This window comes from Lepidothrix coronata, unplaced genomic scaffold, assembly GCF_001604755.1.
Source record: "Lepidothrix coronata isolate B3197 unplaced genomic scaffold, Lepidothrix_coronata-1.0 Scaffold12, whole genome shotgun sequence".
In the NCBI taxonomy this organism is placed as follows: Eukaryota; Metazoa; Chordata; class Aves; order Passeriformes; family Pipridae; genus Lepidothrix; species Lepidothrix coronata.
The window spans coordinates 5,711,604-5,737,391 of record NW_016690192.1 but is presented as its reverse complement, the minus strand read 5'-3'; the positions used below and the strand labels follow the sequence as shown (position 1 = coordinate 5,737,391).

The window sequence follows — 25,788 nt, the reverse complement described above, 5'->3', positions numbered from 1 at the left end:
GTGCACTACTCACTCTCTGCACAAGCATCCTCATCCTCCTCTTCATCCACGACAGCTTCCTCTGCGTGCAGCCTTTCAAGGGCTCTATAAGGAGGTGGCAGTTTCATGGGAGGTGGAGCCCCATATTTTCTCTGATGGATTCAAAGACAAACAGTTACATGTTTTGTAACCTCCCTACACACGAAAAAAATCCTACTGTCTATTGTCACTGTACATGCACAGACACAGCACTTAATTACAATGCTAAATTCTGCAGCAAAGGCTTTTTGTGCAAGAAAGCAGAACAAGAAGTGACATTGAACATTAAAAAAAAGAAAATAAAACACAACTGTGCATGCACATTTACTTGTTGACAAAATACTTCTGTATTGTCATAAACATGAAAGTGTGGACATTATTCAAGGGTTAAAAATAAACATTAAATTACACCCTGTTTCTTATTACAGACTCAATAACTGTCTGGTGCTGATAAATGCCAAACTTTTACATATAAAATATGAACTCAAGCCTCTTAGTCCATATATGAATATTTAAACATCACAGTTCATCCTTATTTTGGCTTAAATTTAATAAAGATTTTGAATTATATCTCACAATAAAATTCTATTACCTCACATAAATACAGGCAGCTCCTATAATGATGCATGTAGCGGTGCATGGCAGGAATACAGAGCAGGTTCTGATTCTAATGAAGGCACTTTTCGGCTGAGCAACTGGTTTTATAGCTCCCAGGAACTGGATCCTGCCTTAGTTTGCAATGTGATTTCACTAAATGACGCTGAGCTGCATCCCTTGCAACCCTACTAATAGCAGGATGCACTTTAGAAAGGGAACACCGTGGACAAGATGCCATTAGAGCACCCACAATGTCCATAATTAATTTCTTCTACAGCTGGGAAATATGACACAACACCCAAACAGCAAACCCAGGATAATGTTTTTTCACTGTGTGCAGCCAAAACCTGCGTACGGAGTTTTAAAATCTTGAGCTTAAATTTGTACAGAATAGCATAACTAGGAAGCTGCACTGCAAGCTACATGGAAAATTTGGTGAGGTAAGACAACTACCATCTCATCCATTTAAAAAACATAACGGGAAAGTGTTGCAACACTTTTTTCTGCTGAAACAGAAAAGCAATAATAACTGAAATTAATTCAATCCACTTGGAAACACAACAGCTGTTTTCCAAAACTGTACAATACACTAGCCGTGCCTCCCACTTTTTTCTTGAAGCCAGCACAGGTAGAACTGTGCAAAATCCAGAAGATCCAGGAAGCATGATAGGGCTCACGTTCTACTTTACTGAGCAGATAAAGATGGAAAACCTGCAGCCTTCCTTTCGGCTGCTTATGACAAATGAGTCACTTTATTATCACTATAATTTAGTAATAACTTACAGTCTAAATGTTGACCCTTTGGCTTTTTAAGACCTTAAACATTTATTAAAAAGTCTGTTTGAAATTACTTGAGACACCTAAGCTTATCCATGGTTTCTCTGTAAGGCTCAGAGGGACAAGTTTCTCTCATCTCTCCTGGCCCACTGAAAAGCCAGATGAATAACTTGTATCTGACTACCCTATTACACTACTTTTTTGTAGTAACACAGAGGCAAAAGCACAGTTTACACAGCCAACAAGCAAAATCATGTTGATATCTGGTTTGTCCACAATTGTTTTAAGTGGTTTTATATAAAATAAAGTGAAAATTTTTAAACAAATACATCAACGGAGGAGGATAAACACCAACAAATCAGGCAAAACCTTCAGTATTGAAAAAATTCATCATACAGAAAGAGGCAGGTTTTCCAGCTGCATGTGGCTGCTTTCAAACCAAACTCTTTTGTGACACTTTGAAGACTGGACTAGAAATATCACTGATTCCCCATAGGGATGTGGACTAATAATCCACTAATAGCAACTCTTTCCAACTCTGAGACGGCACTTCGGAAGCGCAGTACGACTGCTTTGTGAACTAATGTTCAAAGCTAAAAAGGAGCTACATATTTATGCACTGAAGCTCTTTATTCCACCCACCAGTTTATAGCACCAACAGATGAAAAAGGTTTGAAAAAGATGAGGCTCCCTCTTTAACCTCGGAACGCTGTAGAACGTGACACGCTGGAGTGCTGGAGATTAAAGGCAGCACATTGCAAGAGGATGAGAGCTTTTGAGATTAGAAATATAGATAAAAAAACCCAAGAAAACGGGATTGTAACTGCTTCATTGGAAGTATTATCCACTGGCATGAAAGCATATCTTCAACACCTTTCTTGATTTTTTTGAATAACTGAGCCTTGTAGCTTCTGTACCTGAAAGGAAAAATTCTGGAGGCAAGAGGGTCTTTTCAGGTACCCAGAGTACTGAGTAGGATCAAACGAAAAGTTCATCCTATTTGTAGCTGGCATGTTAAACTGCACCAGGCAAAACTTAGTGTCTGCGTTAATTCTGTCTCTGCTCCTCCAGTTCTGACAAACTCTGAAAGTACCTGACCTACACTCCTTAGTCAGGGCAATTCCCACAGGAAATCACCAGGCCATGACAGTGACATGGCTGGGAATGAGAAATTAATTTTTTTCCCTCACTAAAGCCATGAAAACAAATTCACTGTTTTATACCAGACTTTTTCTCTTTTAAAACTGCTGTGAAGTTATTTGGAAGTCGCTGTGTAGTAACCGCTTCACAATTAGCTGAGCAGCTACAGATCCCTCGGTCATTTCCTTGTTTTACACAGCTATGGGAAATGCAGGAGACTCAGTGGATTTAATTATCCTATAACATGATTTTACTGAATTTCAGCCAGCCTCAGATTAAGGATACTATTTGTGTACACGTTGCTATTTCTCTGTTTCTGCTGAACAAAAGAGAATCAATTTGCTTCCATATGGAGCAAAACAGGTACTTCAGAGAGATGACAGTGAGGAGCTGTGCTAAGTACAGGGTTTCAGCATCCAGCAGACACCCACAGAATATTTGTCAGAAACTTGACTTGTATTTGGCAGAAATATGGCAAAAATTCATAGAATCAAAGATATTTCAACAAATCACTTCAAATTTAATTTCAGACTTCAGAGGAAGCTTATTATAGAGTTAGAATACATGCTATTATACTGTTTGATACAGTAAAACTTGAGTATAGCTTTGAATGGAATAAATACCTTATCGCTCTTATTTTCTTTGTCTGCATCCTGATCTTTGCTGACTTTGATTCCCTTAGGCTGGGCGGGAGCAACCACCTGAAAAATAGTGTATATTACACACATCAGAAAGAGCATTACAACTGCAAAAAACCCACCCAAAATCAGTTCGTGACAATGACAAAGTTACCCAGTACTCTCTTCATTTTGCCCCATGTAGAAGGGCATTGCAGTGCAATCTTTATATTATATTCTTTTACTGAATTTAATGAATTACATTATTTTCCTAAATTTACAAACATTCTATACTTTTTTCTACTGCTCACTGATTGATATCAAGCCCCAAAATCTACAAGAATTCCCAATTAACCTCTCAAATTACATCAAAAGCACACACAAATTTGGGGTTTCTGTGTGTACTTCAATGCTGGCAGAATTGTATGCCTTTTCTTACTCAGATTTTTCAAAATTTCTTGCCTTGACCTCAAAGATGAGGAGATACCTAAAATCTCTTGGAAATTAACTTGCTCCCAAATAACTACTTCAGGTCCCTTTGGTGACACATTTTACATGGAGCGGCTGGTGTAAATCTGCCTAATTTTAATTACACCTTTGTTCCTCTGCATAACAGAGTATATTTTTAGATTATGAAATATGGACAAATTAAATACACAGGGCCAGACTCTTATGACACAGGTGGGAGAACTGAATTAACACCTAGTCAGCCGATTTATATCTACTCAAGGTAAATCAGAGAAATGAGGTTTCAAATCAGGCCAGAGAAGTAATCAATCAATCAACTGGTCTATAACTGAAAGGATCCATCCTTGGACACAAAAATTGATGGAACTTGCTGAAAGGAGTTGAGCCAAGCTTAAAATAAGATGCATATTAAACATTTATTAAGTTTTGAAATAAAAATAGAAATAAACTTACTTTTGGTACGTTAGCCAGACCCTGAACTACAAACACAACAGGATTTCCCGCGTTCTTGATGGCTTCTACTGCTTCCTCGTGGGTGGCATTTTGGAGATCTATCCCAGAAACCTAACAAACAATGTTTATTTTTATTAGGTACAGAGTCACTGCAAGAGATTACACACACTTGTAGAAGATTAGTGTATCTGAGGAAGGTATCAAAAACAGTCGAGAGAAATTATTTGTAAAGTATGTTTCCATAATGGTTTAAGGAAAATTGTATTACTTAGAATTCATACTTAAGAGATGGCCATACGTCTCCCAAAACAATTCTTCCAAATAAAAACATAAGGAATAAGATTGTCAGAGTGTTACATAATCTTAGGTATAATATAACTCTTTTAGATTTTACCTGTTTGTAAACTAAACCTGAGCAGCACTATTGGCTTGGGAACATAGATTCAGAAGCATTAATTTGGAGAAAAATGAGTAAAAAATCAACACAGAGCCAGAGGTGAGAGGCAGGAATGACACTTTCCCCCACAGCACCTCAGAATCAGAGATTTGCCCCAAACAGCGATTAATCAGTTAACTACTCTAAATCCACACACACAAAATAACAGCCCATATTTCAGTATGAAGAGCCCATGTTCTTCTCTGTGTTAAAATTATGTTTATAGGTACGCTATAAGTTATTACTCATTTATATGGGAAGAGGGCACTCGCATTTTTTCATTTCCCCTTCAGACACCAGACCATGTCTTTTCTTAAATATAAAGGAGAATGTTAAAAGGGCTCCACAGTCAGACCTTAGGAAAAAAAAAGACACCATCAGAGGTTTCTTTTGGTTTTCAAAACACAGTTTTGTCAATACTTCATGAAGTGGTGGCAGTATTTTGTCTCTCTCTCCTCCCAAAGCTGTTTGAGTCAATCTTTATTTCTCAGACTAAAAAGGTAGGTTTATCTCCATTTACCTCAAGTATTTTATCTCCAGTTTTTAAAGCCCTGGTTCTTCCTGCTGGGCTGTCTTCCAAAACTTGTTTGATAAAGATCCCTTTAAGTTCTTCTCCATTCTTCAGGCGCTTTATGACAGTTTGTCCACCAACAATACTGATTCCAAGAGACACGTGAGGGTCTCTGAAGATCTCAACACTGAAAAAAATACATGTGGTAGTTTAACATCTTCAAACAGTTTATTTAAACTACAAATGTGAATCTTTAAATAAATGTAAGCTCCTGGTCTTTCAAGGAGATTTAATAGAGTAAAGAGATAAAGTCAGAAGCCTAGGAATGCTCTCTACAGAGTTTTTACCCTGAGCAGATTTCACCCCACAAAAAGTACAAAATTCTTCTGCCAATCCAGGTCCACTGGGCAGAGGTTTTTATTTCAGAGAAAGTCAGATCTTCAAGTAAACACTCATCCTCTTTCAGCTTTAGGAAATTGTCTGGAAATGGGAAGTCCTGCAAGTGGCACACTAGACAACTAATAAAGTGTTTCATATAACTTTCTGAACGCTGACTGTACTAATCAGCTTAAACAGGAACTTTCTGATCATGTTTTACTTAGGACCATAAAAACAATTCACCTAAAAATGTTAACAATACAAGAAGGACATGGCTAAAAGTTAGCCTGGCAATTTGGAATTGTGCCATGGATTTTAGCAGGGAACTTGTGGAAAGGGAGACAGCAGCACTGTGTGCATTGTTCACACCTAATAGTTATTAAATGAGCAAGAACTTGTAGGTCATCCACAACGTAAACCAGCCAAGCTTTCCCAAGTCAGCTGTATAAATAGAAGGCATAATTCTGTTGAACATCTGTTAAAAATTCACTGTATCTAGGAAAGCCCAAGGTACACAAGTACCCTAAAGTTACTGGCAGAGGAGGAGAATAAAAAAAACAAAGAGAACTAATCGGGCTCACAGAAAAAAAAGACATAAGGTAAATGGGAAGGAATAATGTAATTATATGAACATACGTTCGTGGTGGTCCCCAGTGGCTGAAGTTTGGCGTTTCTTCTCCTTCTCCTTCTTCTCTCTCGGGTAATTCACTGATTTGGGGCAGAGGGAGGGGAAGAATAAAAAAATAAAAGAGGCATCACCCATGCCAGGTCACAATTCCTTACATATTTTTTATCTGGCAGCGAGACAGCAACACCTTCTCACACTGTCCAGTTTAAACCAAATGTACAAAGTCAACAGACTAGACAGGAATTTTTGTATTTAGGTTTAAATGTACTTCAGGAATGCTCCAGAAATAAACATGATGGGCAGACCAAATTTATAAGCTGCTCCATGATATACAAATCTGCACTGCATTTACTCATTTGAAATGACTATTTAAGCAATTTTAACATTTACTTTCTGATAAATATGCTGTGATGCTTAGAGAGGGACATAAACATGCCAAAACCAGCCTAGCTGACCAGAAAGCATATAATGATGCAACTAGGAGAACAGAACAGATCCTGTGTGTTCCAAACCTACAGAATAATCCCCTCACCTTACTGCTGAGCTGCTTTCCCTCTAAGGGGAGATCACAGATGAATTAGGGAAGTACTAAGAATTGGAATCAACAGGCTACAAAAGCTCCACTACCCACTCACCCAAAACTGCCGGGGAAAGACTGGGACACTTGACAGATATGGCAAATATTTACAACCAGTGCCAGCTCAAGGTTTCTCAGCACCACTGGTAAAACTACGGTTTCCTGTAGAGGTCTGAGAGCCATGGTTGAACTGCTCTTCCCAAAAAGAACAAAGGAAAGGGAAAACCAAGAGGACAGAGCTATAGTAAGGAGCTAAGGGGAGAGCAATGCTGCTGTAAAGGCTACATCCCTCTCCTCCAGGACACATCCATACTCCCCTCACCGTGGAGTAAGAGAAGGAGGTGGCAGAGTCATTCACACCTTTCTGCCCAGTACTCAGGGGAGGAAACATGGGAAGTTTTAAGGCAAACTTCAGCTCCTTGGGCAAGAGTCATCAATGTATCTTAGCATTTCACACAGCCTTTAATGATGAGTCAGTAAAGTAAATAAGTAAAGCAAGAAGACAGTTAAGATCTTTAACTGAAAGTCTTTCAGAACCTGAAATATTTCTCCATACCTGCATGATGCTGTTTTAGGCTGAGCTAAGGTGGTTACTCTCCCAGATTCCAGGTTCTTAGAGAAAACATCATTCTCTCCTTTTAGCTCTTCCTTTTCAATAGCTTCCAAATCAACAGCAAGCCCAGGCCCTTTAGAGTCAATCCGAAGCTTTGTTCCTGGAGATGAAAAGGGGTAGATGAGAATTTTTACTTCCTCTGTCCCTGCACTGACCAATTATCATCCTTGAAAATAAGCCACTTAGCTCACCAGGTTCTAAATGTGTTCAAAGTCAGGTTGGACGTGGCTTGGAGCAACCTGGTCCAGTGGAAGGTGTCCCTGCCCATGGCAGAGGGATAGAATGAGATAGACATGAAGGTCCCTTTCAACCCAAACCATTCTAGGATTCTATAGTTCTATGAAACATTGATGTTGCCTTATTATCAGGAGGCTTAGAGATATAGAACATTTATTTTTGAAGGAAATTTAAACCACACTAACCAGTTTTTTATAGCACCTTGCTTCTGATGTACAAACAGTCAAGTAATAACAGGAAACAGATCTCTGTGGAACTCAAGACATTCTTTGGTACAACTTACACGTCAGATGCTCCTCACAAAAACACATGGTTAGGAATAGTGAATCTATCCTTTGCACAGGGACAGCAGATCCCTGCTCCAGTACAGAATCCCATCGTGCTGGGGAAGACTGATGTCATTTTGGTGACAGAAGCATCAACATTAACGGAACCACCAGAGTTCCAGTCTGTCACTGCAGCTCACACACAGCAGTTGCTGCACAAGGTGCAGGTGGCAAAGACAGGAAACAGCCCAATCTCCTTCCTCCCAACCAGGGAGTGTTACTTCAGGCAGGTTGATAAACTTATTTCCCTGATGATCTACCAAATTCTAACCACCCATGTCTGGCCATCTGACAAGGAGAAACTCTGCTCTTGAACACAGATTACAAAACCAAGATATGGGGCAATATCTACTACAGAGTTCCCTTGCAAATTTTTGGTTGTGGTAAAGTCACCTCCAGAGCCTGTTACTTAATTTTTAAAATTATTTTTAAGTGCAAAAATCTATACAGTTAGCAGTCAAAAGTGACTGAGAAAAATTCCTGACAGAGGTTACAGCAATAAGCTATTTTCCTTATGCACAGAGTCCTCCCGGGGACATCAGCTATCAGAATATCCCCCTCCTGGGGACATCATCAGAATAAAGTGATTTCCACAGGCAGAACAAAGCTGCAGCCCATGTCAGTATCATTTGTGACAACTGTGGGTAAAGATTATGGAATCGTTTGGGTTGGAAAGAACCTTAGAGTTCATCTCATTCGACCTCCTGCCATGGGCAGGGACACCTTCCACTAGACCAGGCTGCTCCAAGTCCCATCCAACCTGGCCTTGGACACTTCCAGGGATGGGGCACCCACAGCTTCTCTGGGCAACCTGTGCCAGGGCCTCACCAATCTCTGATTAAAGAATTTCTTCCTAACTTCTAATCTAAACCTGCCCAGATTTGGAGGAGGAAGAAAGATTATAAAGCTGAAACCTATTTAAAGCCAGACTGTGTTGAGCCTGTAAAAGTCTTCATTTAAATACTGTATTATTTGAAAGAATTTGTATTTTGGTATAAAATTTAAATTTGTAAATATGAAATTATAAGATAAAGAAAAAGCTTCTAACAAACCTAAATCCATCTTGCTTTTTTCTTCTGACTGAGTAGTTTTAATATCAAATATGTCCTTTTGGTAGCCACTGTGTGCTGTGGTTCCAGGAAAGAGTGACCTTATAGTAGCATTTTCTTCACACTTCACAGAGGAGAAAAAAAGTAATTAAAGTTAGAAAGCAATGGTATTAACTTACACAGAGGTATTTGACAGGAACATTAATTTTTACAGCAAACATACACATTTTCTCAGCTATATTCATATTTATTCAGATAACTATGAAATGCTAACTGCTAATTTAAATACTAACTGCTCATTTATGCACTATATTAAGAAGAGGCATGAAAAATGTTACATGCAATTCCAATATAAAGCAACTGCATCTTTCTACTCAATGTAATTCAGACAAAAAGTTCTTTACTCTTGCTCATTTGTTGTTTATAAATAAAAAATATATAAATTTAATATTGTGCACTCTGGTATAAAACTTTCAGTAGAAGTTGCATTTTAGCCTGTTTATGTACATAGTGCATAATGGGACATGCCAAACAAAACCTGAAATTCTCTGTGGCTGTAATGTTAAATCCTTTTCCACTTCAGTTTTTTCATATAAAAGCACACACCTCAGAAGCTGGTGCATGGGAGGCTGATATTATCCCTTTTTTCTTTGGTAAGGGAATGAACAAAGAATCAGAAGGAAAAAATAACTCTCAGAATACTTGAGAAGGACATATAAATGGGAGTTCTGCAATTTACCTGAAGCTCTGTCTTCTCCTACTCCTTTATCCACCAATATCCTTGTTACAATTGCTTCCACCATATCATTTTTTGCTCAACTGTACTATCATCTGGCTCAAGGAACTGATTTGGATTAAAAATTTCACTTCCTTTCAGTGAAGCCTCTGGACTATTAAAATCCTGAAGTGACATTCTGCTGTTACTGACATGCACCCAATAAGTAACCAAAAGAACCTTCCAAAACATACAAAAGGTTTCTGTTAGAGGTACCCAAGTAATTAAATTAGAGTTTAAGTCTGGAGTTTGCTGTTAGGTCTGGGTTCCATGGTGAGGGTACAGCACTGAGACCAGCACAGCATTCCTTACCGTTTGATCTTTACTGAATGGATATTCCAGGGACTGTTCTGGACTTAAATTAATACTGGATCTCAAGTCTTTTATTTCAGTACTCTCCAGTTGCTTTGCCCATTGTTCTGTATCGAGGTTCCTGTCTGAAGTTGCCTTCTGTCCACAGGATGCTTTATATTTCAGGAAGTCTGAGTCTTCTTCATACTCTTCATCCACCAGCATTTCCCGTTCTTCATCCATGTCTTCTGTTCTGGGTTTCAGGAATTCACACATCTCCCAGGACTCCCTCTCATCCTCATCGTCATTTTGAGAAAGCTGAAATGACCTTCCCAAGTCCAAATGTGGTTCATCAACAAGTTCTTCTTTAAAAGGTGTTTCATCTCTGAAACCCTGCACAGAACATTACAGGAATATAGACAGATTTTTACCATTATGTTTCCTCTTAACTCTTTCAAAACTATGGGTTTTTATGCATATTAAAAGTACATCCTGATTTTTAAAGTGAAAATCTTCTACCTTTCGCATATTCTAAAAGAAAACAGACTCTCTGACTTATGATTTTAATGCCAAAAGTAGATAGTGCAATGAATTTTTTTTAATATAACAAAATTAAAGTTGCACAGTTTAGATATGGCTGCAGCCATTTAAAAAAAACAATCTGGACTGAAGTTAGGCAATGAAAATTATTAATTAACACTAAAAAACCTACAGGAAAAAGTATATATAAATCCGGTTAAAGTATCTCCATGCTTCAGACTTACCTGTTTTATGTACATTTCTTACAATATCATCAGCTAAATAAAAAACAGCTGAAGAGTTTGCTTATGCAACAATACCAGCAATTAAAAAAAAACCACAACAAACCCACAAACCAAAAGCCATAGTCCTTTGTCCTACCTTGGGTATTCCACACAATATTTAACCTAGGTCAGAGGGGAAATAGATGACCCATGTACTCAAAGAAAAGGATATAAAAGTATCAGTATCTAATGCCCTTCCTGTTTTAAAGAGAACAGTGCTCACTTTTCTACTCAATTCAAATCACAGAGAAAAAAACCCAAAAAACAAACAACAAAACCAAGAGAAAAAGTACAAAAATCCACTCTGAAAGATCTCACTCAACAGCTCCTTTTCTGGGATTTGTCATGTGCCTCCCCAATTTCCAGTAATCCCTGTTTCTCCCAAATGGAATGGAGTGCTGTTCATTGGCTCACAGTGAGTCTGCACAGGCATCAGAGACTTTATGCCTTGCACTGGAACCAGAATTTTGCTACACACAGAAAGGTTTTACCTTCCTTTGTCAGGCCACCAAGTCTGTGTGGCCTGAAGAACCTCAAAACCCATCTTCAAGGCCCCGAACCCTCAAACTCCAAAAACAATCTACAGATTCAGGGCTCCTCACTCAAAATGTTTTTCTTTCTGCTTCCTGCCCCTTCCCAGACTCCCCAAGCTACTGCACCATTTCTGACCTTTAATATCAGAACCCTGTGTTGTTACATTTGTACAAATACAGAAGAAAAACCCTCAGACGCTGCCAAAATGTTTGTATAATTCAAGTGAGAGGCAGGAGAGAAAACAAGAGAGAGGCAAAAGCATGAGGAAACAATGCAGTCAATACCAGCTGGCACAAAAGCAGAACACCAGCAATCTAGAAATTAGCACATTTTTCATAAGCATTAAATGTTCCTTTAATCTATTTGACCTGTGTACCTCGATCTCACAAAACACCCAGTCTGAAGAGATCCAAATTCTCTACATCTTTATTCCATTTAGTTTCACTTCACTCCTGCAGCATCATTCTCCCAACACTTCCACCAACTCCATCGTTACATAAAACAGTTGCCTGAGCTCAGAACCACACATAATTTGTGTTACTGATCCAGCAGTTTGCTCTGTATCATCCTCGACTGCTGCACTGCAGCAGCAGACGCTCCCAATGGCACAGAGAATGCTGCAAATATGACATAAAGTCTACTGTGGTAGCAAATAAAATATCCAAGTTCTTTTTTTTTTTGTTGTTGTTGAAATTCAGCTTTGTCAGCACATCAGAGTGGGAGCCATCATGACACACCACTCTTGGCTCTTATATGAGCAGATAAGATAATAAATGGATGGAAATTTTAGCTATTTACCAATGGTCTTATACATGAGGTGAAACAAAATGCAACCAAACACCTCTGAGGTCCAGTTTCTATATTCAGCAGGACTTTAAGATAAAATACTTTCTTTAAAAGTAATAACATGAGTTTTATTTAGGAAGCAGAGAAACAATCTGAGCTAGCAGAGGACTAATTCTGTGTCAGGAACCCTTCCTATACACCCGTAAAACAACAAACTCCAGTTTACACCATGAAAATCAGTAAATATCATTTATCATTATCCAGATTAATTTCTTCATATATACCTACATCTGCCCCATAATACTGCTCCTTTTGGTGGTTCCAATCTGTTTGCATCTAGAGATACATAAATATGTTTAGCTACAAGAAAATCTAGAATTTATTTTTCTTCCTGTGTTTCAGTTCTGGAGGATTCTGGCATTGTCTTCTCTGGTCTAAAAAGAATGCATTTACCAGTGTGAATTCTGCAAAGCACTCGAGAACAGATGAAAATTAAAAGATATCCACATCTCTAACTCTGCACTGGTGAGTACTGCAATATTATTGCCTATTACCTCAGTATTTGAGTTTCTCACTATCTTTAGTGCCACATCCCTCCTCACAATAAACAGAATTATTTCTCAGAAAATAAGAAAGAGGAGAATTGAGGAAGAGAGCAAAGAAATCACTCCAAAGAACATCAGAAGGCTATAAAGAAGAACATATTTCAAGCGTGACTTATACACTAAACTACTTTTTTGTTTTGCTTCATTATAATCAAAAGCATTCTGCTTCCATACCTGATTTTTTTTGCAGAGCTGAACTCACTACTTTTGAGTAATATTAACACAGCATTCCTATTTCATATCCAAGGTAACCCAAGGTATTTTAATGACATAATAAATTTGATAAAGCAGCCTGGGAACTGCATTGGTAAGTGTTCTCTGTTCACAACACACAGTTTGCTGTTAAGAGGCTTTTTCAGAGGGAACCCAGCCTGAAGTCTACCCAATACGCCAGTCTTATCTCCAAAAAAATTACTAGTTTTTTACTTTAAAATATTATTTCCTGTCTGTATAAACTTAAGCTGAACGAAAAAAATAACCAAATACCTGTGGTGCTTCAAGTATTATTGAGAAATTAATGTTATCTATTGGTTCTGGAGACCCAGGGCTGGTTTTAATGCTGCTGGTATCCACACTGTGCATGTTCTCCTCCTCTCTGCTTTCTCCCTAAAGAAGGTAATCCAAATGATGAGTCAGGAAAACAACAAAAAAATTCCCACATTTTTCAATAAATTAAAAGGTAGAGGGAGAATCAACCATACAGAATTATAAATGTGGAAAGTCATAAATGGAGAAGATGAAGACAACAGCTTCTGTTTTTTGAAGATACTGGCTCAGATACACAAAAAAATAATTCAGATACACTAAAAAATAGAGATGTTTCGGAAAGAAAGACAAATACGAGGATACGAACAATGAAATATCACATTTTAGAAAAGAATGTATTTAACAGCCTTCCTACATTCCTATTTCACCACTCCTCTACCACTTTGAATTACAAGCACTTTCTATTAGCTGGGGCTTTAATTAATTTTGCCTGGGTGCCCTTGATGAACAATAGTGCAGCGTTCTCCAGTAAACTACTGTCTGTTCCAAAGCCCTGATTCTAGAAAAAGGAAATTCTGCTTGAATTTACAGTCTTGACTTCAAACAGATTAGGTTTCTTTGATGTCAGCGGAGCTCAAGCAAGCACTTAGCAGTGTCTTAGAGTGAAATGGACTTCAGCACATATTTAACTGATTTGCTGAATTGCCTGAACCACGTTACACCTACGCACAGTGCACATGGGTTTGCCCAGACACGTCTCCTGATTCCACGTGGATGTTCTTTAAGGAGGAACTTGAGGATGCTGGTTTTCCAGTCAGACCTTTTGGACACTAAGATGCCCATTTGCCAAGATTTCTGGACATGTCGAGGCATATGCACAGCAACTTAGTTGCTTTCCAGATGCACACATATTTCCATTCTAAATTCTCCCCCCAGATACAACAGCCCAGTCATAGGACCAAAGGAAAAAAAAGTTAAAATCAGTCCTTACCACCAAAGGCTTGCAGATTCCAAGAGAAACTGTACCTGGGGGCACAGATTTCAACACTTCCACTGCCTCTGCCAAAGTGGCGCTGTCCAAATGTTTCTTATTGACGAAGACCAAGCGGTCCCCCGGTAACAGCTCCCCACCACGCTCAGCTACTCCACCTGCCACCAAGGAGCTGATCACAATGGCTGTTCTTGTTGGATCCAAGGGATCCTGTGGGGAGGAAAAAAAAACCAAAAATTGAAAAAAACCCAAGTGAAAGCCTTGAAGGATGATGTTTATTTGGAGTATGTAAAGAGCACTCAAGCACGTTCATCATTTAATGCTACAGAACGGAAGCCTGCTGAGACATTCAAAAAGGACTGTCTGCTAATACTGCCAAGGCTTACAGTTCACAAAAAGAAAGATATTCCATCACTTGCCTAATCCATTAAGAAATTTTCAGATCTGAAAGGTGACCGATACCCTGCCTGCCCTCTCCTTACACACACAGGCACAGCCAGGCCAACCTGCAAATAGAACAACAACACTGGCACCCTTCCACAAGCCTCCATCCAGCCTGGGACGAGCTAATGTCACAGAAAATAACCATTCTGCACGTCACCTGAGAGCTCCAGAGCAGCAAAACTGACGGCAAAAGGAACCATTGCAAGATTAGAAATTTAATTAAAAATATTAAGTTAAAATTAAACCCCAAAACATTCAAGAAATAGCGGTTAACATTTGCTCTGTTACTGCACTGTTTCTGCTTTGTCAACTGCACATGACAACTTATAAAAGACATTTTCTCCACCCTTGAAGCTTCCTTAAGGTACAGGAGACAGAAACAGAAGAGTAACTAAGATTATTACTGAAGACAAGGAATACTGTAGTGGTGGATATAGAGAATGTGAAGCAGAAAATATTATACACATTGATGAGGCTGTAAACTGATGCAAAGATATTAACTTCACTTATTTTTTCCCCAGAATTAGCCTCTGCTTTGTGTCCTGTACCATTTCTATCATGCATGCAACCATTTAACAAACGATCCTCAATCCAATTAAATTACTATAAATTATTATACAGTGGCAGAAAGAGACACAAAACAAATTTATGTTTTTTTTTTTAATTTTTAATTTTTTTCGTTTGTTTTGTTAAAATTACAATTAGCTTTTCTCCCCCTTGGTAAGGGCTCACAGAGTTCAGAAATGCTCCTTGCATGCACTAGGTCTCCAAGTGCATAATCATGGATTGTTTTTCCCTCAGGACTTGCATCTTACTCAGGGAATAGGAGGGATAAAAAAAAGGGCAAAATTCAAATCACAAAGACCACCATGAATTCAGCACCTCAGTGTTAATTTGAAAACAGGAATGCTTTTTAAACTCTTTTATTTTTATATGACTATACACTGCTTTCCAAGGGCACAAGTTTTTTAAGGTATGTGCAAACATATGAGGCAATGACTGTAATATCTGTAAAAGGCTGAAATTAGAGACCTGAAATTAGAGTTTAGCAGGAAAAGCCACGATGAAGCTGGATTCAAGTAAACACATATCAGCAATAATTCTCTCCTGTTCTACTGCTTAATCCTGCTATTTTATAATCTTCCCAAACCTTGGGTATCCGCACTGCACAGAAGAAGCTTCTTCATGAGTATCACGTCTTGATAATCAAGCCCAGAAGCTTCTCTGTGTTCTGCCTCCTGAATCTGTGCCAAGGAGCTCCGTTTGTCCGACTGTCTGTGCCCAAACCTGCCACACACAGTGCCCAGGGGAAGGATTCCATGTGTTTCCAACAGCAAGACAGCCACACACTACATCCAGTTTGGAAATTTTTAGAAGCAAAACAAAACACAGGAAATTCAGAAGGAGAATCCATATGAATTCCAAAATATTTATAAAAAAAGAGGGTTTGCTTTAAGTGTTGAATTTTGACAATTAAAATTACTGCTTTAAATTAAAGCCCTTTGCTCAGAGTGGGCTTTGCCTCTGTGCCCAAACAGCTCAACAGCCATAGAACAAACATAGACTTTTGAGGTGTTTTTACTCTTCAGGTTTCCTTCAATGCAAATTAAAAATAACCTTTTGGATGTTCTTGCAAACCCAGGATTGTGTCAACACAGCCATTTTACAGCAAGCAAGGCACTGTTCACATTAGGAAAGCTCTACTGTAGAACTAAACCAGCAAGTTTTCCTATCATGGGCTCATCTTGCCGTGGCAAGGAAGGTTTATGCTGGTTCCCTAAATGGGTGAAAGCTCTCTCAGCAAAACTACACCTTTGCTGACACAACAGCTTTTATAATATGACTTCTGCTGGCTTAGCTATATTGATAAAAAATGAACGAAACGAACCCAGCACTCACCCTTACCCATGCAGATAAGCCAACAAAAATTCTCTGAGTGAATGACTGGTCCAGTAATTATGGTACGGTTGAGGCTTGGGGATCAGGTTCAAACCCTGCTCTGTTTGATCCAAAGCTGCTCTTTTTTCGGGTTCTGAATCCAAATCATTTAGGTAGGACATGGGAATCTCACCATTAGCTTTTTATGTACAGATATTCAAGGTCAGTGGCCTAACTACTGCATTTCTAATGAGAAGCAGTCCTGTTTCAACTTATCACTGAAATAAAAACATTTTTGCTCAGTAAATCATCATGTTTTGTTAAGAGATAATTTAGCTGAAAAAAGTGTTCCAACTAGCTTTCCTCATGATAAAAATGAAGAGAACTCCTGGAAAGAAACAGCTCTTATGAAGTGAAGTTTTGAGGACAATGTGGTTATTTTTGCTGCTTCACAACATGCATTGGAATTGCTTCATGAAGAGCAGCAGCAGAAATCTCAGAAAAGGGGCCCATATTAAAAACTGTTGTTCAGGTAAACAGAAAACAGGGGTTACAATTCCACTGTTGATTTCAAGCAGAGGGAGCTGTTGCACAGGGAGAGAAGAGCAGGATAAACTGCACAGTGAGAGCTAAGGCAGGAACACCAGCAGTGCTGTAAAACCCGAGTTGATCCCAGTAACTGAATCACGATGCCATTGCCATAAGGAATGCAACAAAAGCTGCACAAGAAGACACAGACCTACCGAATTTCAAGGAATAATCATGTAAACATATTAATATTCTATTGCAACTGTGGATTGCACAGTGCTTTCCTTATCAAAACCAAAGGAACACTGTTTTTTTTTTATATCTTGCCTTATGATTTACACTCGAGCCCAAGACCACCCTAAAGAACACCACCTGCTAAAACAAGACAGCAAACATCAAATTCACATTCACATTTTCTAAATGGGGAGTGCAACTGGACTGTGTGGGTTGCTGTCTTGTTTTTGAAAGAAAGCAGGGCTAACAGCAGGATAAAAAACAGATTCTATACTAACTGCAAAAGGTACAGCTTGTATATAGTTAGGATAGTTAAAAGGCAAGTTCACTCCCACACTGGGCTTTCTGGGCTGTCTCCATGTTAACAGACCAGCTAAAACCATTCCAAGTTACTAAACAGCACTAGTTGTGACTGTACACCCACCCTGAGGCTCTAGATTCATTTTACTTGCCTAACATTAAGCCAGACAGTAAGTGATTTTTAGTTACTAGCAGTCAGGACCAGAATTCAGTCTGTGCTTCAAAGTGAAAGGTTCATTTACTTGGATGGAGTTTACAGGCTGGGGAGAAACTCTCTCCCTCCAAACCCAGCGCTGAGATGTTGCTGCAATGGTACTCAGGATACAGAAGGGACTCAAGTTCAGTAATTCAAGAAATTATTACGTGACTTTGCATTAGAGCAGAGGGAGAGTGCACTAGACAGCCCCATGCAACTTGGTCGTCTTGAAATGAATATGAATAGTAGAATCATTAAGAGTTGAAAAGATCTCCAAGATCATCATAAACCAGGCCTGGTACCATTAAAGAGGAACTTTTACCTTTACTGCAGGATTTCTTTACACAAACAAATCATCTATGAACAATGAGGAAAGGAACTGGACTGCAAAGTAAAGCTATGAGGAGACAACCCCCCTTAACTCTCAAGCACTGACACCAACTCTTTTGTAGAGTAGAAAAGTTTGCCACTTGTATAAACGCTGAAAGCTGCCCCCTGCCATGCAGCTTCAGCAGCCCAGGACATTGGCCTTCAGGTAACCCTTTAAAGAACTTGTACTTTGTGGCTGGTGTCTATCCCTTTGTGCCCGAGCCAGCCATGGAGAAATATGAACTTGTTTAAAATAGTCACAATTTATTCATACTTAGCACACCATATATTTAACTATGTTGAACCACAGGTTTTCCCTTCCCCCCCCATGCTCCTCATCAAAATCCACAAATGTTTCCTGGAGTCCAGGTGTCAAATTTTTCTTATTATTTTCAGAGCCTCATTTGTTCTGGATTCATTTAGCAGCGGAGAGTCAATCAGGGGCCACTGCAGTTGCTGCCTCTGGGATCCCTGGATTTGGAGCAGTATGAGGTCTCTTAAAAACCTGAGCTCTGCTAAAATGTTAAGAGTCCCAGGAGCAGCAAGTTAAGAGAGTCCTACGTGCAATGCTGGAACTGTAACTTTATTGTGGCTTCAAGTGATTCGACTGCCATGGGCACCAGGCTCAGCTGTCAGAGGGCCTTAGGAAGCAAATCTGGAGACAGAACCAACACAGCTTACCTCTGTCCATCACACCGGAAAATTGAAATGATAAACCAGACTGACTCTTTCTTGTCCTTTCCAAACTGTGAGGTGTGCAGCAGCCAAGAGAGGGCACTCCAGGCCAGCCCAGCTCCCACCACCACAGGCACTCCATGCTCCAACAAGTCCATCCCCATCTGTCCAGCCCCCAGCCCCAGCAGATCCTCACTAGGCTGAGGATGAGGAGCAACCCGGCCCAGGCAACAACTCCATTGGATGGAAGCAGCTACCAGGTTTTCTGGGGTTTTGTTTGTGTTTTCCTCTTTGAAAGGCTCATATGAAAATGTAAGACAAAGCTGTGGGTGACTGACATTCCCTGTGCAAAGTCACTCTCACTTAGTTACAGGCTATATTAGTTTTGGCATCGCTTAAGATCTAAATCCAGCTCGCCTGACTTCCTAGAATATTTCAGCTTTCTTCAAGCAACAAACTGCCTGCTGCCACAAAAACACACATGGAAAACAGCATGGTGAAGGATCCCAAAAGAAACAGTTTGAAACTTTTTTTTTCCTGTACCATTTTCTGATTTATCTGAACATTTTTACAAGTGCAAATTTGTATACTGCAGGTTTTTGTGAGAGAGCCAAAACAAGCGTGTTCAAGCTCAGAGGTCAGAGCAACCCGGCTTCATTGCATTTTGCATGGGAGCACTTCCAGGTTTAACATACATATCCATATTTAAAACTCTTTAGTGAATAAGATACCAGACTGGAAGACTCTGAGACACAACACTGTTGATGCTGTAACACGAAAATACACTTGTCAACAATGAAAAGAACCAAAAGTATTTTATGTTTGTGTTACTATTATGTAGGACAAAGGTAGAACTGCACATGAGTAATGTACCTGTATGCTCAGTGTTGTGAAATTACTCAAAATACTCATCCACGCTCTCATTTTATGAAGTGCCAGTTGTTCCCTTTGCAGAGTCACCCTCCACAGCAACACCAATAATGCCAATGGAATGCAAGAGTCAAGACTGATAAGCACCCTGCAGCCTCTTCAAAGCACTAAGTACCTCCCAACAGACAAGGAAGAGGGGGAGAGTCAGTTGTGAGTGAGGTCTCATTCCCGCCTTAAGGTGGCCTCAATTTAGGATTGAGACTCAAGGTCCAAATCTTCTGTTCATTCACTCCAGCACGTTTACAGCAGTTGGCCATAGGAACTGCCAAAGGTACTCTAAAGCCTGGAAAAACATCCCTGAGAAAGTGCTCAACTAGTTTTTAGTTTTTTTCACTGCATCGGAGTGAAATTCGAAGCGTTTTAGACCTCTTTCTGCCTCTTCCACTCATATTAGATTGCGGTTTGCAGGACTACTCAGGAAGAAGATTACACAATGCACAGCCTCTGGCTGTACCAAAGAAATAAACTACAGGCTAATGTGCTGAAGCAACACAAACTTAAATACAGAGCAGTATTCAAGGAGGAACGCTGAACTTTGCTGTGATGTAAGGCAAAACACTGGAAATAAAACATAACTATTTATTGATCTGCAGTGAGGGAATAAAGCAATGAATTTCAGAAGCTCTAGTGTGCAGCCGGCATTAATCAAAACTTCTGTTGTGGGAAATGTCAGCAAAGAAACAGGAATTCACAGGGAAAGAAAAAAAAACAACTAGAAACAAAACACACACGAGCCCCACCCAAAGGAGGAGAGAGAACAGCAAAATAAGAGGAGGAGGTGGCACGATGGGTTTCCCACACCAGGCTTTCATCATCCAGGATCTGAAATCATATCAGCCTTCTCCAGCAAGAAGAAACACGGTGGCCAGCGATGACTCAAACCTGCGTGGGTCTGGCAGAGCTGGGAAGCACAGCACAGTGCCTGCTCTTCTGCACAACAGGGACACGAAGCAGAGAGCTGCCCCCAGGGAATGATCAAAAGGAAAAGGTCTTACACAGTACAGCTATTCCAAACAAAAAGATCAAAGGCACTGACTATGAGAGTTCTGAAAGTGTCACTGTGCAGTGGACTCAGGTGCATGTCTGAGGTGCATATCTTTTAATTTATCAAACTTCTCAATCAATCTAAGGTTTTATCCATCTTTCATGTTTGCTCTCAACAGAGCTAAAGTCACAGGGATTACATTCATTAGACTCTCTTAATATCTCAGACTTTCAGACTTTCCAGCTCCAGTAAAAACATACTGAGTGCTGACTACAGGGAAAAGCCAAAGAGATAAGAAAAAAATCCCTGAACTCATAAGGAAGTGGAGGAAAGCCACTGTGTGATGAGATAAAGAAGGGATAGAGATGTGTGGGAATGAAGAAAAAAATGCCAATGAGCCAAGGGAAAAAGTGTAAATGGTATCACCTACACAGCCTGCAGTCAGTGGATCTTAACACAGGTTGTGGGTTTGACAGCTTTTGGATTCAAAGAATTCCTGAATTAAAAATCCACCCAGAGAGCTCAGCAGCACTTCCACCAGTGAAGTGTGCTGGCCTCGATAATTTGAACAGCCTGTGGAAGCATAGGATGTGTTTTCACACAAACCACAGTTCTCCTCTACATGGAGACCATGCTTCACAAACAGCAAACACAGGAATTATGGAAGACTGGCTACAGAAAAAGCTGCAAAAGAAAAGTGGGAACATAGGACAGACTGTATTTTTCCAACAAGGATCTGCAAACAGTGACTTGGCCCAAAGAATCATAGAATGCTTTGGGTCGGAAGGGACCTTAAAGCTCATCCAGTTCCAACATCTCCGCCATGGGCAGGGACATTTTCCTCTCCAGGTTGCTCAGAACTCCATCCAACTTGGCCTGGAACACTTCCAGAGAGAGGGAACAGTATGGGTGGTGGGGTAGATTGAAGGATAGGCAAAAAGGTTGCAGAGAATTTTAAGGCTACTGTGAGACAGAGTGAAAACAGATAGAAAAACTCCAAGTGCAACAGAACTACTGGGATTTGGGGAGCAGCATCCTCCAGAAGGGTGAAGTATTAAGAAAACAAAATACCTCATAACTTCCATGAGTTTTCAGGATACTTCCTCCTTATCCATCAGCACTAATATGCACCTCAAATCTCATTGTTTCAGAACAGATTTGGAGCTGCCTGGGCTCAGCTTTTACATGCCCATTGCTCCATCATCTCCACATGCCCAAGGACAGACCTTAGCACAGTTAAGCTTAGCTTAGCACAGTTTCCTCTAGTCTCATCTACATTATCTTACTCTTGCTGAGATTTACCAAGTGGTTCACAGAAAATCTAGCTACAGTTTTGTCCCTTTAAATTCTCGCCTCCTCTCGCAGGCAGAAGACATCTGTGGAATAATAATGAATTTCTTTGGTTTGGGGTTTTTTGTTTTTATTAAAAGCTATTCTTTCTAGCAGGAAATGAAAAAGAACAACCAGACTGGAGAATCTGGGAGACTAGGGAAAACATTTCTAAAGGTTAATAATAATAATACTGCTCAGCATTTATATCAAGGATATGCGACAAAGCAAAGAAAAACAGATGTTCTCAGTAATGCTCCAGTTTCTCTGCAAACTCAGGTACTGTCCAGAGCACCGGCTGCTGCAGCTCACAAAGGACAGGAGGGACGCTCCTAGAATTTGCTCTACAAGACAGCAAAAGGAGAATCTCTATCCTTTACCTGATGAGGGAGGAAATGCAGTGACATAGGATGAAGATAATCCTGAGGTACTTAATGCCTTCTTTACCTCAGGCTTTAATAGTAAGGCACGTTATTCTCCAGGTACCCAACCCCCTTAGAAGGAAGGGATGGGTAGCAGAAGGAGGTGCCATAATCCAAGGGAAAATGGTCAGTGACCTGCTACATCCCTTAGACACAACTCCCTGGGGCTGGATGGGATCCATGCAAGAGTACTGAGGGAGTTGATGGAAGAGCTCACTGAGCCACTTTCCATCACTTACCAGCCTGGCTAATTGGCCAATTAACAAAGTTGGCAAATGTGATGCCCACCTACAAAAAGAGCTGGAAGGAGGATCCAGGGAATTACAGGCTTGTCAGCTTGACCTTGGTGCCAGGAAGGTCATGGAGCAGATCACCCTGAGTGCCATCACACAGCATGTACAGGACAACCTGGGGATCAGGCCAAGCCAGCATAGGTTTGGGAAAGGCAGGTCCTTCTTGACCAACCTCATCTTGTGCTACCCTGGTTTTGCCTGGGATTACCCATGGTTGAGACAAGAACAGTTTCACAGTTGAATAAAGATAATAACAATACTAATAAATATAAAGGGACCTAACAAAAAGAGAGAGAGGAATAAAACCTGAGAAAAACAAATAATGCACAGTCAAACTGCTCACCACCCACTGGCCCATGCCCAGCCAGTCCCCGAGCAGCAACTTGCCCCTCCTGGCCATTTTTATACTGAGTACGACATTTTCTGGTATGGAATATCCCTTTGGCTAGTTTGGATCAACTGTCTTGGCTTCTTGTGCACCTCCTCACTGGCAGAGCATGGGAAACTGAGAAGTCCTTGAGTTAGACTAGTCGCTACTTAGCAACAACTCAAACACTGCTGTGTTATCAACATTATTCTCATGCTGAATCCAAAACATAGCCCTGCACCAGCTACTAGAAGGAAAATTAACCTTATCCCAGCCAAAACCAGGACATGCGCTTAGTGGGTGAGTTTGTGGCTGTTGTCTACAGAGCCTTTAGTAAAGCCTTTGACACTGATTCCCACAGCATTCTCCTGGAGAAACTGGCTGTGCACAGCTTGGATGGCCAAGAAGGTCAATGCCACCTGGCTTGTGTCAGCAGTAGTGTGACCAGCAGGACCAGGGTAGTGATCGTCCCCCTGTGCTGGGCACTGCTGAGGTCACACCTCAAACCCTAGGGCAGTTCTGGGCCTCTCACAAGAAAGACAGAGGGGCTGGAGTGTGTCTAGAGAAGACAACAGAGCTGGGAAAGGGTTTGGAGCACAAGGAGAGGCTGAGGGAGCTGGGGAGATCAGCCTGGAGAAAAGGAGGCTCGGGGGGACTTTCTCACTCTCTACAACTCCGCTGACTGGGAGAACGGTTGGACTCAATGGTCTTGGAGGGCTTTTCCAACCTAAATGATTCTGTGATTCTATGAGATTCCTTCCTAACTTCTCAGAGTCAGACTGATGACTTTCACAAGTCGAGTGTAGGGAATACCCAAGCCCTAATGACTTCCTGCCTCCAAGTTCTCCAGCTCCTCTGTACCTTAGCAAGCTATTTCTGCGTATCTGTCTGTATCTCACATCAGAGATACACAGTCTCTTTGATTTCTTATTAAAGTGGTCTCTGGTCTCCCAATGTGTTTGTACTGCTGCACTGAGGTTTTGGAAACCACTAATCATGAACACCCTAGAAACTTTACCAGGAATGTGCTCAATTGCATTCACAGGCTCTTCAGTCCTGAAAAGTAGTATTTAAGCTGAACTCCAAGAGAATTTTTCAAAAAGCTACATTGAATTCAATTCATTACACACTATTAAGAATTATTTTACACATGAAGCAGCTTAATATGATTTAAAGGATGTAGAACTTTCCCATAGGGGGAGAGAAGCAAATCCTCCGTGAGATGAGTACCAACACAGTTGGTACTGAGGCTTACAGAACTTTGATGTTAATGAATGTGGATGGGTTGTAGAGATGGGAGAAAAGCTGCCTTTATCAGTTGTCCCAGTACCAAGCTGATAGCCATTGTAAAACTGCTTTTTAATACAGCTGTGCAGCTTTTGCCAGTAAGCCACAGGTTTCCATCACATGATCAGGTGAAAATGTGCTTAACAAAGACGTGAATATGCTCCTTTGTTCATAACAAACTTATCACAAGACAGACAAAGCTCAAATTATCACAAGAGGGCAAACGTTTAGCCAGCAACGTGTCAAAGCATTCCAGCCTGCATCTCACTGCTGAACAGACCAAGAAAGGAAAAAAAAAATATAATCTAGTTGAATACCACCTTCTACAAATAAGTCAGTTTGCTTTTTTGTAACTCTACATCTGGAGCCTGTTTGTTTGGGGCATAAAGAAAAGAGGAAAGATATTTGGAGACACTTAAATTGCTTCACTTCCTGCCGTGAATGACTACACAGTGATTTTGTTAGAAAAGAGAAAACAATTCTTTCCCATGCTCCCTGGGAGAAGGACAAAACATAACCTGCTGAATGTGCAGCAAAAAAGACTTTCGTTCAACAGTAAGAAAAAACTGCTACTGATAATAAAGTGAAGCCCAGGGATAAGGCAGCTGTGGAGTTTCTGTTGCTAGATTAGAGTAACACCCCTGGAGCACTGACCCAGGCAGACCAAAGCAAGCACACTTCATACTGCTTCTTCCAGTCTGGGTAACATGAAGCTCATTGAGTGCTGAAATGCCTCTTCCTGCTTCCATGGAAGCAGGAACATCCACTTGGAACAGATGAGTCCATGAGCTCCTACAGCCCAACAGGTCTATAGGGTAGCTGGGTACAGTGCAAAAGCACCTGGGCACTGGGGACTTACCCTTCAGCACAGACAGGGAGAAACAGCATCTCACAGTCATTCCTAAGAGCTGTGTAAAATGTCAAACCCCCTTGTTCCACAACCCTTGCCCTCTCCAGTTTCACACTGAAACAGCTGCTTTAATAAGACTCTGACTTCAAAGCACAGTAAATTAAGCTCCACATAGAGTCCATTCAGCTTTTTGTTTAATTTGATAAAAGCTCATCAGACCATTTAAGTTACCTTCTGGTCAATACTGCCTCAAGAAATCTGCAATTCAGCTACCTGTGGTTTTTCCAATATTCTTGTAAACCATTACTGACAGAACCTATTGGCCTGCAATGCATGTTCTTTGGTAAACACTGTTTCAGGGCTCAAAGTACATTCTATACCACTGTGATTTCTTTTTCTCTAGAAATCTTCATCTGGTGGGATTTTTCTTTCCTCTTGCTCTAATGCCCTGGGATCACCATTACTATGACAGCATTTCTCCTCTATTTTAACCTGATGACATATCTTTTAATTTCTTTCTAAGAAAAAGGGATTGGTCTCAATAATAATAAGCTCTTGACTTGCTGGTTAGGATGTTGGACTGGGCTTGAAGCAACCTAGTCTGA

At 40.3% G+C, this 25,788-nt stretch overlaps 1 protein-coding gene across 5 annotated transcripts in view; it reads right to left on the bottom strand.

Annotated features, from left to right (window-relative positions):
• PATJ (PATJ, crumbs cell polarity complex component) overlaps positions 1-25,788 on the bottom strand; it is a 138,219-nt gene that overhangs the window by 78,807 nt on the left and 33,624 nt on the right. For all 5 annotated transcript variants that reach the window (XM_017805634.1, XM_017805630.1, XM_017805632.1 and 2 more), the window contains 10 exons: positions 14,097-14,306; positions 13,106-13,225; positions 9,913-10,284; positions 8,829-8,949; positions 7,157-7,313; positions 6,032-6,103; positions 5,027-5,204; positions 4,071-4,181; positions 3,156-3,233; positions 14-131 (listed from right to left, as the gene is read on the bottom strand). In XM_017805634.1, coding sequence (XP_017661123.1) covers positions 14-131; positions 3,156-3,233; positions 4,071-4,181; positions 5,027-5,204; positions 6,032-6,103; positions 7,157-7,313; positions 8,829-8,949; positions 9,913-10,284; positions 13,106-13,225; positions 14,097-14,306 — 1,537 coding nt within the window. The remainder of the gene's footprint in view (positions 1-13; positions 132-3,155; positions 3,234-4,070; positions 4,182-5,026; positions 5,205-6,031; positions 6,104-7,156; positions 7,314-8,828; positions 8,950-9,912; positions 10,285-13,105; positions 13,226-14,096; positions 14,307-25,788) is intronic.